This window comes from Sander lucioperca, chromosome 18, assembly GCF_008315115.2.
Source record: "Sander lucioperca isolate FBNREF2018 chromosome 18, SLUC_FBN_1.2, whole genome shotgun sequence".
Classification (NCBI taxonomy): domain Eukaryota; kingdom Metazoa; phylum Chordata; class Actinopteri; order Perciformes; family Percidae; genus Sander; species Sander lucioperca.
Window position 1 is genome coordinate 13,644,044 of NC_050190.1, and position 20,136 is coordinate 13,664,179.

Consider the following 20,136-nt stretch of genomic DNA (forward strand, 5'->3'; position numbering starts at 1 on the left):
CAGAACAATACCTGAGAAACCATTGAGGAGGGCGACTCCATCATGATAGTAATAATGTGCTGTATACATGGTGTGGATATGTGATTGTACAATGACCTTTTGCAGAACTTAGCTAAGTAAATGGCCACATTGTGATTCTATGTAAAAAGCTTCCTGTTGCGCTGAAGTCTTTCTCCTTTTTATACCATAATACCAACAGTTTATTATTTTAACAGGCCAAGCACATGCAGTGTTGAGCAAAACAAGCACATAGCAAACGTTTTATGGGCCAAATGGAAACAGTTATTTACAGCCAAGCCATGGCTAATTTATTACCCCAAGCTTAAACTTTATTACCAAGCCTCAGATTTGCTGGTGGTTGAAAGGGGGCATTGCACCTTTAGCTGATTTGCACTTCGAGCTGTTTCGGGAAAAATGGAAACTCAGAAGTTCAGTTGTTTCTGTCATGCAAAAGGAACTTGCACATCTCCAAGTATCTGTACTTCATTTGACCCATAATCCTATTTCAGTGTCCTCCCAGTCATTATCCGATATTTCCACAAAGTTTTTTTTCAACTTTCCCTATTTATAGGTGACCTTTTCAGCATTCATCCCCAGCCAGATATCTGTCCACTGTTTCCACGCAATCTATAAGGAGGAAACCTCAGTAGCCTTCTCCCCCCCTCCCACTCACTGCTCCGTCTCCCCCCACTCCCCCTGTCCCTCTGCCTTCCCCACAGAAGGTGGAAAGCCCCACTTCGAGGAGAGATTTGAAATTCTAATCAAGTCTTTGGTTTCCTTTTGGATGACCTCATTTTTCCCATTGCAATGGTTTTAGGTGGATTTCACATTATGGCTTATTTTTGCCAAGGGTCTGAAAGGTAATTTGTTCCATGTTGGTAAGTGGAGGGGATTGCTTGCACAATTAAAATGAAATACATTCACCAATTTTCTGACCCCCAAATGATGGCTGTTAAGACTGTCAGGATGCTGACATAAGTTTGACCTGTAGTATTTGAAGCAGCACGTCAAAAATGATACTCTGCATATTCTAAACATTATGGAAGTAAAACAAATTAGATATATTGTTATAATGTATGATTTATTTAGATTACACACTGTTCTTAGTTCACATTCTAATTAGAGAATTTAGTTTAACTGCAAAACATTCTCATTAACACGCTTAGTCACATATAAAAGCCTGGATAATAAAATGATGCCCAGTTGATCTTATTTTTGTATTATCACTCAATGAATTTAAACACAGACGGGCTTTAAATGTGGGATTTAGGGGTAAAGTTGTTCAGGAAGGCCTGTGGGGACAGATGTTTGAACAAAGTGCCTCGCCCCAGACATTATCGACCACACCCCGCACCCTGACACACTCTCACCCTCCAGTTTCTAGGATCCTCTTCTTTCATGACACATGATGAATTTTTCCTGAAGAAAAAAAACTCTCAGGAATCACCCCTCTTTGCCCTTTTGCCCGGAGGATTGTTCATGATGTCAGTCTCTCCAGAGCTTTGTAGACGTAAACTAAGGAAATAGGAAGCATAAGGCAGCAGGTGCTAGCCAGCTGCTAAGGTGTCTAGGTCTCATAGAGGACAACAGAAATTTCTTTGGAACTGTGGTAGTTTGGGTGTTTTATTATCTAGTTGAATGGCAGTATCTGAAATTAGAATTTGTTTGCATTATGCTGCCATGGTTTGATTTTGACTTACCCATGACACAGAAAATGGATATTTAGTTTTAATAATACATATTTCAAATTCTGCTTTTTGTATCAGAGAAGAGCCTCATTTCTCTACTTCACTACAGCAGATGAGATAATGTGATGCAGCTCTGTTGAAAAACTACTTTTTTTCCACTTGATTAAGGATGAGGAAGCAAAAATTGTCAAGGCGTGGGAGTTGGGGGGTGGGATATGCTGTTTCTTTGGGAACAGGCCAAAGACCTCTGTCTCTGTTTGTTCAGATGACATCATCATTCTACTATCCCATATATCAGATACCCTGCTGTCCTCAGCGTTAGCACTCATTTTTTACTGACCCAACACTGAGTCAGTGATTGGCTTGAAATTCCACTGCATGCTTCAGTGTGCAATGCACTGTCTTTCTAATTTAGGAGTCAGTGAATTTTGATTCAGAATGTGATTGTGCCAAAAGTCATCATTTAGTTTGGTTATGTCTTTATCTCATTTCTTCTACAGTATTTGGTTTATGATGATATAATGAGCCACACTGGCCTTCTGGTGCACCACAAAAAGGAAGATCTAGTGCTGCCCAGTCTCAGTTATGCTTCATCTAGTCATAAATGGCATGTGCCTTGATTTGCATTAGTAGTAGTGGCTAAGAAAAGTAGTCTGGAGCAAGTGGCGTATTAAAGTATGACAGAAAAGTTTCTGTTTAACTTTTTTTAACTGGGCATGAAAAAAGCAAAACTTGACTATATATTCCCAAGCACTACCACCTTCCCAAAATGGTGAATGTAAAACTCATTATATCCAGCAGGAATGAAAATGAACTTCACTGCAAAATGATCATGGTGACGGACGTTATATTCCTATATACTGCAACATGCCACGCTCTCTTTAAAATGACCGAATGGAAAGGGAGAGAAAAGTGCTAATTAGTGTGTGTTGGCACCTTGTGTTCATTTCCTAATAACTTTCTTGGATAAGCTGTTTATTGCAGAAAGTGTTGCCAGTAGTAAGTCAAGTTCACATCTTGTACTATCACCTACAGTATGGCCTACAGTATGAGACCAGCGTAATGTGTCCTGGGCACCTGGCCATCACTGATCCCACTCCTTAGACCTCTGTTTGTTTTGGGAGCTCTGGCTACCTTTGACCAATGGATAAACCCCAAGCTGTGTATTTTGAGTGTCAAAAGCACTTTATGGGACCTGTGAAATGGATTTGATTAGGACTTATGTTGGAACCGGCAGAGGCTCTGCTTAGTATCAAAGCACAGCATAAACACCTGTTGATTTCGAAATGGTAACATCATGCATTAACCGGCCTCTGACCATGAAAAGACACACATCCGACTCTTCCACTTAAAAAACTGACTTTCTTTGGAGAATTTGCTGCTCAGTGAGCTTCTGTTTCTGGTTTCTGGAACAATCAATGTACCATAGTTTATACAGGAAATACCAATATGGATGAACAAGGGAATTAGATCATAACACTGAGCTACTCGGCTCTTTGCTACTAGAAAGAAATAGTGGGGAAATGGAAGTGAGAAAGTCGTAACACTGGATGAAAAAATATTGGGAAACTCACGGCCAGAAAATGGAAATGAGGTATTGGAGTTGGCAATAAATACTAGACTTAACTGCCTGTGAATTTTCCCCGCTTAGGAATGTGTCAGACTTAGGCTGGAGTTCCCATGGCTTTGGTGTGAGGTATGTATGAGGAATGGTACTCATTCCAATTAGACTGTTTACTTTGCCCTCTCCTTTGAGCGCCGCTCCACTTCTCACAGGCGCGTAGGTGCGTAAAGGCTGCACAGACACGAGTGGACTTAAGGCCAACTGGAAAAATGAACTCCCTGCTTTTGATACTGTTACCTCACCAATATTAATTTTATATAGAGGCCAGATAAATGAGTGTAGACAGATTTGCACAAGTGAGTTTACAAAGGCCTTTAAATCAAGTTTGCGCACCGTACGTCTAAAAAGGTTGGCTGCATGACACACTGACAAAACAAAATATCGTGCCAATCACAAATAATTACTCCACCCTATGTTTTAATCACACACATGTAGAAAATAAAAGATTTGTAGTTTAATAGATGAGTATGATAAGTTGCAAAAACAATAAACTTACTGTTTTCTGGCGGACCATTGATCATGTTGAACTTGTAAATCTCTTTGGCATAGTACTCAGTCTCCGTGTTATCCTGCCCACAACTCTGATGCCTGTCTCTTCCCAGCTCCTCAATGAGCTCCTTGGTGCTGTTATAAAGGGCCAGGACCTGAAACGGTACTTGACTTGGACCTGTTGTTTGAGGCGGACTGGTCAGCCGGAGTTTACTGAGAATCTGTCCCCGGACCGCCTCTACTCTCTTTTTCTTTATGTGGTCGATGTCCACAGTGGTGCAAGTGGATAGCGACAAAGTCATTGTCACACAGTTTGAGAGGAGGAAAAACAAAATTGCTTTTCCCAGATTCATATTTACTCTGCGTTCACTCACAACCGAGGCTTGTCAAGTAAAAGAAGAAAAAAACAAAACTAAAGTCCGATTTGAATAGAATCCCGTTTCTCTTTTCATTCAGGTCGTGAATGAGTTCTGTTCCTGTTGGAATCCCATTTTCTCAAGTGCTATGTCATCTTTGCAAAATACGCATCTGCATGGGAGCAAATCCGTGCAATTTTGGAAAATAATCTCAACTCTTCATTAAAAGTCTTTATTCTACTCTTCATTCCCCCTTATCTCATGCAAGCATCTCTTCTTTTCTTCCTGAGTTTACTGGGCTCCGATCTCTGCGCCGCGGTTCAGTTTCTCCATTGCATTGGGCTCTTTCCATCCACTTGTGCTTATGGAGTTAGTGCGCCACTCTGCTCTCTCGCTGCAATCCGGCCTCAAACACACTCAAACGCTCTCCACTCTCACTCATATTTTATAGTCACAAGTGACGTTTTCGAGGGAGGGGCAGCAAGTTCTGCCTCTGTTCGGACAATGAGATCGGTCCTATTCTGAAATGCATTTAATAAGACTACAAATTGTAGCCTAGGCCTATGTGGTTAGACTTTAGAAAATGCATTAGATTAGGCAATGTGTGATTTCGCAAAAAAGGCTCTCGAGTAAAGAAGGAAACTCACTAATTGCACTGATTTGTCGATGGAATAGTTTTCAGGACAAATAGCCTACCATTTGTATTTTAATTAAGACTGAAGTTTATCAATCAATCATCAATCAGACTTTATTTATATAGCACTTTTTACACACACACACACACACACACACACACACACACACACACACACACACACACACACACACACACAGATACATATATAACACATTTGCCCCTCCCGGCCCCATTCGCCCACCTACTCAACCACCCCTAAATTAACAGAAATTATGTCATTCAAAACAGGAACAAGCTGTACCAAGTTAAGCAATGTGTTGCTGTGTGCTCATACATTCCCATCAATTAGCCTAAGGACCCCAGCCTGGCTGGCTGGGGGGGTCATTGAGTGGACTTTTATAAGTCCTTTGACAATATCAACCACATCCAAAATAAAGTTTTGTAGGAAAATCAAATGCAGATGGAAGGCCAAAGTTACCAAAGACATCTTGAAGGTGCACGGGGAGCTCAGCCAGCTGCTGTGATCCGCTGGATGCTGCTACTGTTCAGCTTCTCCCCAGGAACATAAAATATGCATAGCAGCGACATCTAGCGGACGTCAGGGGAAACTTCAGGTCCCATCTTCCTACTTTCTCAGACCTAGGCTAGGCTGTAGGCCTGTGTGGATAATAGACGAGATAATATGTGACCAAAAAAAATGGCAAAGACGTGGGAGTTGTGGGAGAGATGCTGTTTGTTTGGGAAAAGGCAAACTCAGACTCTGATTGTTTAGATGACATAATGATTCTAATATCCCTAATCCCTTATTTTTACTGACCCAACAACACGAGTCAATATTTGCTCCGACCTTTCACTGGAACTGCATGCTTCAGTGTACATGGCATGAGCTTTCTAATTTTAGGAAATTAGTCACTTATCAGGCTATTCTTAAAAGTTAACATGCTGTAGGTCTTCAAATATATATTTACCTTATTTCTTCAAAATGGGTTTGGTTGGTGACACTGTGCATTGCATGCACCAGAAACACATCTAAATGCTGTCCTATCCATAGACAATACAGTACACAGACAGGTCCTATCGCAGGAGAAACCCCTTCCAGGCTTTTTACCCTGCAGCAAAAAACAGGGAAACAAAGATAATAAACATAACGAGCTCCTGGCTGTTATCATGATACTCTTCTTCTTCTTCTTCTTCTTCTTCTTTGTGATTTTACGGCAATCATGATACTCATCAACAACAGCAGCATTATAATCAATTTGTCATAGCTAAATACTTCCTGTGTATCGAAGCTATTTGTTTGTTTGTTTGTTTGTTTGTTTGTTTGTTTGTTTGTTTGTTTACTTACTTAATGACTGATTACCGAGACGCGAACTTTACTTCAGATTGGCGTTACCATGGAGAGCGTGACGCTTGTTGATAACCAGGAAGACGCTGCCCTGGTGTGGTGGCAAGGAGGAAAGAAATGGACGATAACTTTCAGCTCGGAGATTTTGGAGCGATAAAAAATGTGAGTGACTCGTTTGAATACCAGAGAGCGTAGTAAAGGGAATAGGGACAGAGGTAACGTTAAGTTTGTACGGTGTAAATGGAGTTGAGAGCATAATGTTACTGTGCAGTGAGGCTAATGCTAGCTGCTTAGCTTTTAAGCTAATGTAGCTAAACGTCAGCCAGTCAGTACATTAGATAGCTTTTTAACCTGTCTGTTACCCATTTTCTTATACCGCTTTTGAGCAACGGCAGCAGAAATGGGTTGTCTGTGAGTATACAACGTTAGCTAACTAAACTAACATTAAGTGGTTAGCCCCTGCTATCCGAAATTTCCCGACTTGCAGTGCATGGCTCAGTGTTTGTTGATTAGGTTACTGGGCTCATTTAGTCGAATGGGTTTTCTTTATCCTTTGCTTGGCTGGTCTGTAATTAACGTTACTCTATCGAAAAACTTACACGAAACGTCCATATTGGGGTGTACGTATACTTAATTCAATTGCTATCACACTTTCTCCATAAAAAGCAATTATCTTTGAATTGTAACTTTATGCTGTAGGTTGCTTGGGGGTACGTTCACCTGTTTGTTGGTGGGGTGCTGATTGTTTAATGTTCACTTATTGTGCTAAAATATTTGCGATGAAGACAAAACCGTTAATTTAAGTTTACAGCACTTGAGAAACCTTTTTTTTTTTAAAATTAATTATTATTGTTATTTTATTTTTTACAAATGGCTCTGAATGAATTTCTGCTTATGATTATGCCATACATTTTTGAAAAAGCGTTTTATATTTAATATATTTTGTGGTTTGGTAAAATAATGGTAAATAATGCAACACCCTACTTTGAAAGTGTATAATGGTCCTTCAGTAGAGCTGTTGCTCCATTCTTCAAGGAAAATCATACAAATGATGTTCACATGTTGAATAATGCTCCTATCCTGTGCAAAAAGAAAAAAAATGTCATTGCCACATCTGCACAGTGTGACTTCACAGAATTGGAAGTTGTACAAAATTATGAAGAAAAAGCATACTAAGCACCAAACTTGGTTGGTTTATGAAATTGGAATAACCTGATCTACCATATTTTGAAGTCCATCCAGACAACATTTGGTTGGCTCATTAGATGGCACAGTTTAAGCAAAGCAAAACCACAACGTCTTTGGGAGTCATTGGAAGTGCCAGCTTCTGGCTTTATGATATCAAAATCTATTTTCCATTTAAAAAGTATTCACATTTCCCAGGTTGCAAAGTCTGGACGAAGAGCTCGCCTTGCAGCAGACCAATCATCGTTTGAAGATTCTCGTTACGTAAGGAAGTCCTCCACATCTGCATCAATGGGAGAAGTATGTGAACATGGCATATACATGTAAATAGATAGTTGCATGTTATAATTTCACCTCACAACATTAATCTTCATCAATATGCATTTTGGTTTTGTCTCATACATGAATCACAGGAGGACGATGAGGTAGGTAGCATGAAAAAAGTGGTGAATTTGCATGGCTTCTGCTGCTAATGCTCCATACATCAACTTTATACCATTTACAGTAGTACTAACACCAGCTTGACACACATATTGAGTTTTATTAGAGGGCTAATTTATGCAGAGCCATTTGAGTTGCCATTTTCTTACTTCAGCAGATTTTAAAACAGACAGACACTGTTCCAAAACGGTAGCTGCTCTTCATTTATTATCCTGCGTGTATTGGATCTGATGTGCTTGAATCAAATGTTTTGAAGTGTTACTTCATACAAGCTCTAAAACCCTTTAAAACTTTAGAGTCGCAAAGCTTTGTAATGGTTCTCTCGTAAATTGTCTAATTGAAAAACAAGCAGATTACATCACTAAAGTCCCCATGACTCTACAGACTTTAAAAAAATAAAATAAAATCCTCTCCTTATACTGCCTAATGTGACATGAATCACGTTAGCCTAAGTCTTAGCAGCAATGTTGTTTTCTCGGTGATGTCTGCCTCTTAAAACATGTTGGAGTTAATGTTGTTACATTTAGACTAAATATAGGGCAACAATATATGAGAGTAGTCAAATCAGAGTTGACGTATAACAAATAATTTCACTCCACTATCGTTGGCATTTATGGAATCAGTCACGTCTCCTAGATTGGCAAAATGTAAACCAGCCAACATTCCCAAAGCAAAATAATTCCAGAAATGCTTTTGCTTTAGGCTAATGTTCCCAAATTAGGGCAACTTCCCTAATGTATGAACCAGTATTCTCGCGCCCTCTCTGACCTACTGTGCACATGCAATACATTTTTCCAGAGTGTCGTGCGACTGGGTGTGTTTATTTGCAGTCTTCGTTTATCAACCCTGGCCTCTTCTGCCTAAAATACCCAACTGATTGGTCACATTCCTGTCATCCTTTTAAACAAAGACTCATTTGCTTTTATGGGCTCATAGGGTTTGGCCACCACAAGTCCCTTGCCCTAGAGACCATCAGAGAATCCTAAATTAGAAACTACGAGAGCTAACTTAATTGCCTTAACAGCCATAACTATTTTACTACAACTGTGAAGTTCTTATTTGGTCATGAAGAATTCGAGTCACAGATTTGTTTTGTTTCTCAGGACACTTATGGTCCTCTCCATTTTTGTAGAGTGAAATAACTGTCACAGGATAAATGTATTACACTCAAAGATACTTGACCTTACTATCTTGTCTCTCGTGAAAATTGTTCATTGTCAGAAATACCAAACATCAGAGGGATTTCACATTACTTGAAGGAATTTTTTAATGTTGCCTAAATTACTCAATTGTCATTATTGCGATTCCCTTTGTTCCTAATAAAGAGACAGTTACTAATAACACAAAGTTGAGGGAGCTGTTTCAGCCTCAGCTCTCTCGATTAATGGTAATATACAGCAGAGCAGAGTGGCTCCCCCTCCCTCTGCCCTGCTTAATGGTGACATTCAGATTTATAAATGGCTTTGGTGAAGGAACCAGCCATGAAAGATTATTTCCTCTTTCATCATAAACGAAAGAAATTCTTCACGAGCACTTTGTCCTCTGCAGACCCAATTTAGTAATGAGAAATGTTGTGCCTTTTTTCCCTAATTCATTTGTCTAGTGCCCACCTTCCTGTGCTCTGAGGAATTCATTCATTCAAGCGCTGGTCTCAGGGTCCCCGTCTCAGGATCGAGATGCATACTCAGTTTACTATTTTCAGAATCAAAGAATGAGAGAGAGGGTCTTTTTTTTTTTTTTTTACTATATCTATTTTAGAGTCAGACTTACAGGCCCTGGCAGTTCCCACACTCTGCTTCATATGTTCTGGTGCTGAAAATGGACAGTATTGAACATTATAATAATAAACGAAACAATGGAGTGCATATACTGTAGATGAATCTGTGCTGCACATACCAGGCATGTTGTTTACTATACAGGAGGTTTTTGGTAGCTTGCAACCTAGATATTGGAGTATAGGATTAGAGGTGAACTTTGGTTTAAATGGTCCCCACACCTTTAGCAGGACAATTAAACTTGCATTTTATTGTTTTACATTTATGCAAATTTAAGGTGCCCCCCCTTTCTATTGTTATGGACAAGAGGGCCACCTACTGGCACATTTTCACTTTAAAAACAGATTTTGTTCTTACACAATATAGCCTATTCACCACTTTGTCAAACAGGTATTGATGTAACACATAAGCCCTATAATTATAAGCCCTTATAATTATGACAAAACGTAAAGCTATATCATATAGAAACAACCATGATGTTTTTGTGCTTCATTTTCCAAGATTAAAGCCGAATAACAGTTAGAATGCTAACAAATGTGATTTGTTTATCCTCTATGTGAGTGAGTAAACATTCAATGAAGCTTTTTGCTAATACATTTCTCTCTTCTTCCAGGGCCCTCCCCCTAAACCGGCCCGGCGGCAGGGTGGCTGGGCAGAAGAAATCTCTGGGTCTGGTTCTGCCAAGTATGTATCTTCACCTTTTCCTCTATCTCCTGTGACTATACCCAAGGTGGAGACTGCGAGCTGTGGTCTTGGGTTATGTGTTATTAATGAACTCTCATGCTGTTGAATGAGCTTATTTATCAGTGCATATTTGGCACTCAGGCTGTGAATCAACAAGGTTAGAGGGAGCCTGTCTGAGCAGGCAACTCTCCATTCGTCTTCATCTGTGAGCAAGGCGGTAATTGACATGGTTAATGTATCAGCCACAGGAGGGCACTGTTAGTCAGCTAGCCACTTCATCACAGGGGTTGAAGCCACTTAATCACCCCTTACCACTGCAGTCTGCTCTTTACATAGGGAGCACAACATGGAGAATTCATGAAATATTTGGAACAGATGGACGGTGTTTGCGCTTTTGTCTACAACTAACAAATCTATATCTGAATGCTGTACATGACTAAATCAACATGAGACTTTTATTGTAGTATGCAACTCCCTCTCTTGTTTGTGTCTGTCTTCCACCTGCCACTGTGTTTAGAGGTGGAAGAGAGAGCATGGGAGATGCATCAAAGTGAACCGGGTCAATTGTGCTTATTTGTGTAGTTTACTGCACCGTTAGTGCAAGCAGGGAAAACAGCAAACTCAATAGATCTTTCCTTTCTCACAGAAGGTCAGTGTGTCGCTTCTCTGCTTTTGCGTATCCTAGCTTGATTCCCAGTCACAAAGCGATTGAAACACAGGAGGTGTAAAAGGGGTTTGCGTGCGCATTGATCCCCTCTGAAACAATGTAAGTAATGGTCCCCCCTGGAACCGGCAAGGACTTTCCCTTCAATGTCACCCCTCATGCTCAATCACCGGCGCCCTCCTCCCACTAATCCCAGCGCAGAAATCCCGGGATTTGTCGATCTATCACTTCTAATTGACACTAAATGATCTGTCAGTTTATTGATGAACCTTTGAAACCAGGTTGTCACAATATATTTTATCCCTAACAACTTTTTCCAGACAGTTTTACCATGTCTATCGCTTTGCCTTACATGAGTCTTAATCAAGGGGCCTGTAATGTGTCTTAAGTGTCGCCACCCCCGCCCCCCAGACAGGACACAGTCCAAGGGCAGGCAGGTAGGCTCCCTTAGCTCCTCTCTACCCTGCCTGGTTGGACTCGAGTATCCAGTATGGATAAGACTGACAACACAGGAGTCAACATTTTCAGCTGAGAATTGGTTAGCTAGTTGTGTTTTATGTCACTATTTTATTTTGGGACTCCCCTTTATCCAATACACATAACAAATACATTATAACTTAAATGTATGTATGTATTCAGATTAATTACAGTTGATATATGACGTCAAATGGTATTCAGATTTCCCTGTGGGACATTACTCTAAGGTGCGATATCTGGATTTTTGTGCAGGCTTTATTTATTTGAGTTGAGTTTGTTTGTCTGAATTGAAATGTTGTCTACTCTGCCTGTCAAGTAAATTTTATTGATATAACCCAAAGTCACAAATCAAATTAGCCTTAAAGTCTTTACTGTACAGCAAACTGTTCAGCAAACACCCCGCAGGAAAACCCTTTAATAGAAAAAAAGTAAGTAACCTCTGGAAGAACGAGGGCTCTCTCTTATGGTCAACTTGTGTGCAGGTGCTACTTTTGACATAGAAGCTTTAATTTATTTCCCATGGTTGTTCACAGCGGGTTTGCCTTTCTAGTGATGTCTGGAGCCCCTGAACACTGACATTAGTGTGCAGTGATTTTAATCCCAAAATTGGTACTTATGTATGTATTATGATATGCAGCTCTTTTATTATTTTTTTGAAGAAATGTATAATTATATATTTATTTAAAAGCATGAATTTATTTAATATCAATTATTACTGCAAGCCTGCAATCTTGATTAGTGACAGTATGAAAGGATGAAAATGACAGCAAGGAAAAGACTGTTGCTGCACTGGATGTATTACTTTTAAAACCAGTAGGGGGCACTACTCAACCAGGAGTTTGAGCAAAAACATTTTGCATCATGAGAAAAGATTAAAACCTCTTATACAAATTTTAGGCTAGTTAGAACACACAAGCACTCACTCTGCTTTGATTCCTTTCTTATGTTATTTCTCTGATTGATCTGGTGAAATACGTCTTAGGTAATAATAATGTTTTTGTTTTTGTTCTGGTGTGATATCTACCTTTCTTAAAACAGATAGCGAATGCTAAAAATACTGTGTTGAGAGAACAGAGAAGTGTCGTAACACAGTATTTTGGTAGCTGGCATGCTCTGTTCAAGCTGAGCTGTGTAAATGGAGAGAAGTCTGAAAATAGCAGCGTCGTCAAGCAAGAGACGAGGTTGAGAAAACCGAGTGGAGAAGACAACTATTGTAGATCCCACTGTGTCTGATATAGCAGAATGACTATCATTAGATACAGATAGAGAGGATGTATTCCTCAAAATACCTGGTCTGTACCAGGAATAGTATATTATTCCTTGTGCTTATCATTATTTTGAAGGCAGGAAAAATGTAATCTAACAAGTGTGTTATTTAATTTGCCTAACACTTGTTTTTTTCTGCTGCTATACAGATCTTCAAGAAGGCCTGCAGCTGAAGACCTGGAAGAGTAAGTTCACTCAGCCACCACATCAATGCCAGTTACATGTTTGTGTGTATGCATAAAATAGGTCAGTTTAAATGTTTGTTCCCTTTGCAGTAAAGTGGAAATAGTGCTGTCCTTTTAGATTGTCCTTGGTTTCAACTAATCCTTGCCTTCCAAGAACAATCACTTAACATGATTAAAAAATAGCGTGACTGAGTTGTCATCACTTTTATTGCTGTTAGGAGCCAAGTTTTTTTCTGTTATTCTAGTTTTTTCCCCCTCACCCTCCCTCGCATCATTCTGTGACTAGAATAGACATCATGAGGAGAGGCAGGTAGAGGACGAAGTCGTCTGTTTTACCCATCACCGCAGTTGGAGCCCAGTGCCTCAGTGCCTGAATGGCTGTAGTGAGATAGAGGCTTTGTGTGTAAAGTTGTTACCCTGCAAAAAAAAAAAAAAAAAAAATCCCTTATGTTGGTTGTGCTTCTGTCACTGTCTTGTCTCAGTAATACTTATTCAGACTGCTGCTCCAGCTGTTTTTTGTTTTTTTTGTTTTTTATCCTAGAGGTGATCTTGTCTAAGGCTTGCAGGCTGGTCACCCAGACAGCACAGCAGCGTCTCATAGCATCATCAGTGTCTTTTGGCAGAGACTACTGTTCAGAAGTGCAGTCAGGCTGTAGCAAGTGTCCTGACTACCGTGAGAGAAAGACAAGACAAAACACAGGCCTATCATCAAAGCAAAGTAGCCCAGGAGCCAATTCACTCACTCCCTGGGATGACCTCACCATTGGGCTCCATTTTGAAAGCATTAAATAATTCATACTCTCACACTTCCTGTTTCTACAGCCGCCGCCTGCGACCACAAACTCCCCAGGGATCAGATGATGAAGGAGGTAAGAGCACCCTCACTATGCCCCACTCTGTGTCTCTCTTCACGGGCAAAGAGGAGCCCTCCAGTGCCTCCCCGGCACATTCATCCTCTGGAAGTAGAGCAGATAAGCAGGTAGTCAGATCATCGCTTTTCACTGATGCTCACACCATATTTCTCCTTGAATCCAGCATGAATTCATGTGTTAGAACTATGCCTCTGTGTTCCTCCTTTTGACCAGTGTGTGACACCGTATAAGCAGGGCCCTTTTTTAAGAAAATTAGAAATGAATATATAAATAAGGTTAGATCTATAGGTGATGGGATTTAAGTGTTTCCCTCTCCACCTAGAGCTGCTCAGTTAGTCACTAACACACACACACACACACACACACACACACACACACACACACACACACACACACACACACAGAGTGTCAGGCAGGTGCTGTTGAATACAGATCTCGCAGTAACTGAGTCACCTGAGGGCCTAACTCTGCGCACCACAAACAATGTCAAAACTGAGTGGGGAAATTTCAGCTGAACCCTGCCTAGAATAATTGTTCTATTTTGTGGCGCAAGGCAGTTGGGGAAATAGGATCAAATTGCCTTGGTAAAGATAGGTTAGCAGCATGAAATGCTCAGTTGACAACACTGAAGGACTTATAACACATCCGTATCTCAGGTAGTATTGAGTAATGCCATTTATGAACAAATAAATACCATATTATTCAAACCCTTTTATCCGCAGTCAACTACAGATCATAACGCTGTATAAAATGTCCATCATCATGTTTCTAAATTTAGTATTGCAATACATGATGATGATACTTAGAATAGGAAGAAGAATGAAATGTATAAGTTATGTAACTGAAAACAAAGCTACAAATATGTGATGAATTACTAACATTAAGGAAACCATTGCGTCAAATGTCTTCGTAGTTTTTTATTCAAATATTTAACTTTTATCATTCATTTTCTCATGAGAACTGTGAACTATGATAAAGCGTTATTACAAATTATTATAATGTGGAGATATAGTAAACAATAGTATTTAATTATCACTCATCCCTATGTAAATGTTGCAATATTGAAATTGGAAAAAATAAATTTTTAAATGTATTGATATAATCATAATTGCACATATGAAATGCAGGGTTTAAGGTACTTTAAACATTTTATAATATTGTACGTTTCAGTTACATTTTATGTACACATACACATATTGTCTGTCACTGTCTAGTATGCGATGGCTAAAACGGCCAGTTGAATGAAGAGTCCAGAGGTTTGGTTCTCTTGCAGTTAATGCCGCCGGAAAGATTATTACTCTGTGGAGGGAGACCTCTTAATACAGAGCCGGAGGCAGGGGCATTGGAAATTACAGTGCTGAGGGTTAGTGAGATAGCCCCTGCGATCTTGATTATGTCCCCTACCCTTATCCCTTATGTCCACTGGCTACAAACACAGAGAGAGAAAGAGAGAGAGAGAGAAGGCTAGCCCAGTCCCCTGCTCCCATCTTCCCATCAGCTGGCCCCACAACCTCCTGCTAGTCACTTAAAATAGCACCAGTATCGCAAAAACACTCATCTTTTTCATGTCTCACTGTCTTACTCGTAGCCATTGATGTGTTGAATATTGTCCCATAAGCCTTTCAAATGGATTCTGTGCCTAGGTAATCATTTGACTGGACCCCTGCGTAGATTATAGGAGCCCAAGATGTCCTGTTCTCCAAAGTCGCTGACTGGCGTGTGCCTGCCGGGAGTATGTCTACATTCACAGCAAATTATCCCCTTTTGATATTTACATGCTTCAGCGAGGAAGCTGGACGAGACCATGTAATAAGGATATGCTTGTCCTGCTCGCTGCCAGACAAAAGCCACCTTGATACATGTCCAGCCGAGGGAAGGAAGTGAGTGTAGGTAATGTGTGGTGTGCTAAGGAATGACAGCTCCTACTGATGGAGCTGCCTTTTGCGTCAGAAGAAAACACTGGCTTGTTTGCGGCTGCTTTTATGCCCCGCTTGACCTCCAGTAATGGGTTGAATTTGAAGCTCATTCAAAAATGTTGTTCCCTTTTTCACTTAATAATAGACTTTGCATATAGACAACGTATGCCTCTGTGCTTCACATTGAACTCTCGTGGAGTGTGATAATAGTGTATTACTGGCTGAAATGAAAAAGCGTGTGTGTGTGGACAGATAGACAACCCAGGAAGCTGTTTGCAAAGAGCTGGAGAGCAAGGCTTTTTGATGTCATTGCACTAAGACCATTAAATTTGATTGGGGGTCCAGGGGGGACAGATTCTGCTGAACGCTGTGCTTTGTAAATGAGAGGACAAAGTGTCACCGGGGCCTCATGAATATGAAATACCCGCGCCTGCATTTATTTGGATATCAGAAACACAGATGAATCTTGTCAGCGGCTAAACGAGCGTGGCATTTTTAATTTGGTTTAATTAAAAAAGAGAAAGAAATAAGTTATCAACAGAGGGTGAGCTTTTGTTATCCTCTGAGAGTTGATAGGTTAGGTTTTGACCAAGTTGTCTTTTAAGAAATATGTTCAGAATCAAAATAATTTCTCTTCATCTCAACAGTCCATAACTTTTATGGAGAACTAAAATTTTGTGTTGCATCACAGATCGATGTTTCTTCAACTCCAGTTTATTTTCAGGAGTTATTTTGAAGGAATGGTGACATAGATGCCAAGATATTTCCTCACATCAGATGCACACTTCCATCTCCTCACCTCTATTTAGCTCCTCTATTGACTTTCCCCTCAGGGTGCAGTACTGTGGTTAGAGATTACTGACAACCCTCTTCATGCAGTCCAGCTCTCTCTTTTTCTCTCCATGTCTGTTCCTCTCTCTCACTCTCACTCTCTCTCTCTCTCTCTCACTCTCTCTCTGTCTGTCTCTCTCTCTGTCTCTCTCTCTGTCTGTCTCTCTCTCGCTCTCTCTCTCTCTTTCTCTCTCTCTCTCTCTCTCTCTCTCTCTCTCTCTCTCTCTCTCTGTCTTTCTCACTGTCAACATTCAGCTGTGGAGCTAATAAGGATGTGCAGTCTGCCCCCCCCAATATTGTTCAGGAAATCCACATCACATCCAAAGTTAACACATTTTTTTTATAAGGGCAGATAGAAAGCCAGTAAAGTTTTTGGCAACTGTCTGTACTACACAAAAATGTATACTGTTTGATACAAACATGATAAAACTTAGAACACTTTTTTTTTTTCAAACAATGCTTCCTCATTGTCTTCTTTAGCTATATTGTAACCTTTAGTTGATAAATGTCATCACACAATAAGGGACTTATTATTAAAGTCTTTGAACACATTTCAATCAGTATCTTTATTATTAACTATATAACTTATTTCATCCAATCTGTCTTATTATGCTTCTTTTATTTCCCTGTTCCAACAAACATCCATCTGAAAAATGCTGTGAAAGTTTGCCCTGTCCTCCTTGGGAGTGGAGCCATCCTCTGTCCTGTTGCGTTTTGCCAATTAAAGTGGGTTCCCACTGTTTGAGCAGCGGGTTGGCGGCTCCTGGCACTGCAGCCCCTGCCAGGCCGCACTGTGACTTCCGACCCCACACAGATGGGCCCGCAAGCAAATACTCTTGCACATGGCTGGATACCGCCCCAGTCGGAGTGGCAGAGTGGACATGGAGGTCGGCCTACCGGCCACTGCGGGTCCTGGGGGTGGGCGGCACTGACAGGGCCCAAATGCTAAGGTAGCAGGGGGTGCTTTCTGGGGAGCCCCTGGCCAGCGCCCCTCTCACAGCAGGAAGAGCTGATGCCTTGCCTCCTGAATATTCATGGCCGCATGGCTGTTGTGACAGGGCAGCTCTTATGAGGATGTAACCAGAGAGAGGGAGTGGAGGAAGTGCCACACAGACATGGTCACACATACTCATATTCACACAATAAATTGCACTTTTAGCAGCCACACACAGGGGATTTACTGTATTTTTCATAAATGATTCTGTCATTTGGCTGCTAATCAGATTTTCTCAAATTTTGAGACTTTTTAAAGTGTTATCAGATCCTCTGTAAAATGTTGTGATCTCTGTATCTTTTGGGTTTTCAGATATTCCAGTGATTCCAGACCTCGAAGAAGTACAGGAAGAAGATCTCACCATGCAAATTGCAGCTCCACCAAGGTACGGTAGTGACACCTTAAACTTTTAGAAGGATGTACACACACACACACACACACACACACACACACACACACACACACACACACACACACACACACACACACACACACACACACACACACACACACACACACACACACAAAGAATGTCCCCAGACCCATGTATGACAGTTAACCTCTGTCTGTGCGCAGGACTCTAGATCAGTAGCCTGCTCTGGTGACTTTGATGGTTACCTGTCCTCCACTCATGCCATTGCAGAGTGTCTTACTTTATCGGCTGAAATGGAGAAATAACAGTTGGGTGTGATTTATGCAACTCTGTTACCAGGGTCTCTACTAACTGGGCCCTTTGATTTACAGGGCAGTGAGAGACACGCCGACATGTGTCGAATATGTAGCAAGGCTATGACAGCGGTGGAGGTTATTAGGCTGGGGCTTGCTCTCTGTGCGAGATAATATCCACATTGAACTCATTGCGGGGGCAATGTAGCGTGTAATGTGCAGTAAGTAGGACTGGCATGCACTGCTAGGCCCCGGCCACTTTGAGAGCCCCCCCCCCACTTAATTCCAACCCACAGATAAGCAGCTGGGTTTCAATTTGAAGCGTTTACCACTTGGCAACCATCTCTTGCTCTCTGTGGTCTTTGCTTAAAGTCTTGGAGCTTCATTGTGCACAAACTTCAAACTTCTTCGTTTGCATGTAGTGTGAAAGCACTGCAGTCAGGATGGCTACTGCTTTTCTGTGCGTGTTGTCCTGATTGAAATAAATATCTGTTAGTCTATTAGACGGCTATTCTGACTTTTTGTCTCCTTTTTAGCATCCAGGTAAACCGGGTAATGACCTACAGAGATCTGGACAATGATCTAAAGCATTATTCTGCTTTCCAGACCTTAGTAAGTCAAGGACATACATTTTTTTTTTTTTTATATCTCTTTGATATTCCTACCTCTCTTCTCGCCAAGGTGGTCCATTTAATTTTGCAACCAACATTACCTCTGTTTGTGCAAGCTAAGTGAATTTTACTGCGATCTTTCTTCAGGATGGAGAGATTGACTTGAAGCTCCTCACCAAGGTTTTAGCGCCAGAGCAGGAGGTGAAAGAGGTGAGTGAGTTTTTAGTAAATATAGCTTGTTAGCTTCCAGCGAATGCCTGTCCAGCTGTTTCTAGAGCACCAGGGGAGGTTGCCACTCTGTCTCCCAGGTAATCAAGATTTATGATGTGTACATTAACACCCTCTGCTCTCCTTCCCCCATTCTCCTCTCTTTGCTCCCTGTGTTCCCCATGCTCTATTTCTTGGTATGTCTCCCTCTGATTCTTATTTTCTCCCCCTCTTCTGCTCCTCAGGATGATGTGAGCTGGGACTGGGATCATCTGTTTACAGAGGTGTCCTCAGAGCTGCTGATGGAATGGGATCAAGGAGAGAGTGAGGAGCAGGCTGCGTTGCCTGTAACATGAGGAGGAGGTTTGGACTGGGACTTTAAATGGCTCCAGTGGGAACTGGCTGAATGGCCATTACACAGAAGGGCCAGTGACTTTGGTTATAGTAACTTTAATTACTGTTTGTTATCCAGAATTTATATTTTGTAAAGTGTATAGAGTGTTTCATGAATTTTCTAAATAAAGTTCACTGTGCAGTGAACAGTGCTGTGTTGTCTTACCTTAGGTTTTTTTTTGTTTAGGTTTTTGGAATTTCACTCTTATTTTTTGGTTAGTTTCTAACTTAAACAGCCAAAAGGCAAACTAATTTAGTATAAAAACGCTCCTCTGAAAAAAAAAAAAAAGAAAAAAAAAAAAGCCCTCCCTGTACTGCCAGCATTATCAACACCCTCATACAAGTCCAAGGTTGATAATCAGCTAAGCTGAAATCCAGTTGATTGTGTTCAAATTAACATTCCTCATTAAAGCCTACAACCTTATTGTTATTGACTGTGCCATTGACTTTATCTTCCAGGTCTTCGATAGGAGCAACCCCTTCTTCACTATTATCTCAAATGCATTGAACAGAGTTCCTATTGACACCTGGGGGATTAGCATACATTATACCTTTTACTGGATAAAGAGAATTGGATGTAAGTCGGGAACAAGACAGCAGCCTTGTGTCAGGTGTGTGCTCTTTAAGTAAAATAACACAAATCTTGCACAAAAATGTGATAACACTGAATATAGCTCCCACAAAGCAGGCCACAGGACAGTATACGGATGTTTTCAGCTGTGAATTTAAATCGACATTGGCTCTGACACATTTTCACAGAATTTGATATGATTTACAAAATGCGTTGTATACCATGCCTTCAACATGTGCTGGTCGCATGTATCAGCATT

The 20,136-nt window shown here is 40.8% G+C and overlaps 2 protein-coding genes across 3 annotated transcripts in view; one reads left to right on the forward strand and one right to left on the reverse strand.

The window, feature by feature from the left end:
• The window catches only part of tgfb3 (transforming growth factor, beta 3), an 11,112-nt gene extending 6,523 nt beyond the window's left edge, over window positions 1-4,589 (reverse strand). The window contains exon 1 of the mRNA XM_031278759.2: window positions 3,809-4,589. Coding sequence (XP_031134619.1) covers window positions 3,809-4,154 — 346 coding nt within the window. The 5' untranslated portion in view covers window positions 4,155-4,589. The remainder of the gene's footprint in view (window positions 1-3,808) is intronic.
• Window positions 4,590-6,126: 1,537 nt separating this feature from the next.
• LOC116035595 (intraflagellar transport protein 43 homolog A) lies at window positions 6,127-19,571 on the forward strand. 2 transcript variants are annotated; one of them, XM_031278783.2, is made up of 10 exons: window positions 6,127-6,301; window positions 7,523-7,624; window positions 7,738-7,749; window positions 10,154-10,224; window positions 12,781-12,816; window positions 13,639-13,685; window positions 17,742-17,814; window positions 18,632-18,707; window positions 18,854-18,916; window positions 19,159-19,571. In XM_031278783.2, exons 1-10 carry the CDS (start codon window positions 6,257-6,259, stop codon window positions 19,267-19,269), a joined length of 636 nt encoding a protein of 211 aa, XP_031134643.1. In that variant the 5' UTR covers window positions 6,127-6,256; the 3' UTR covers window positions 19,270-19,571. The 2 variants fall into 2 exon arrangements, with proteins under 2 accessions (XP_031134643.1, XP_031134644.1); XM_031278784.2 differs by lacking the exon at window positions 7,738-7,749.
• Window positions 19,572-20,136: the final 565 nt, after the last annotated feature.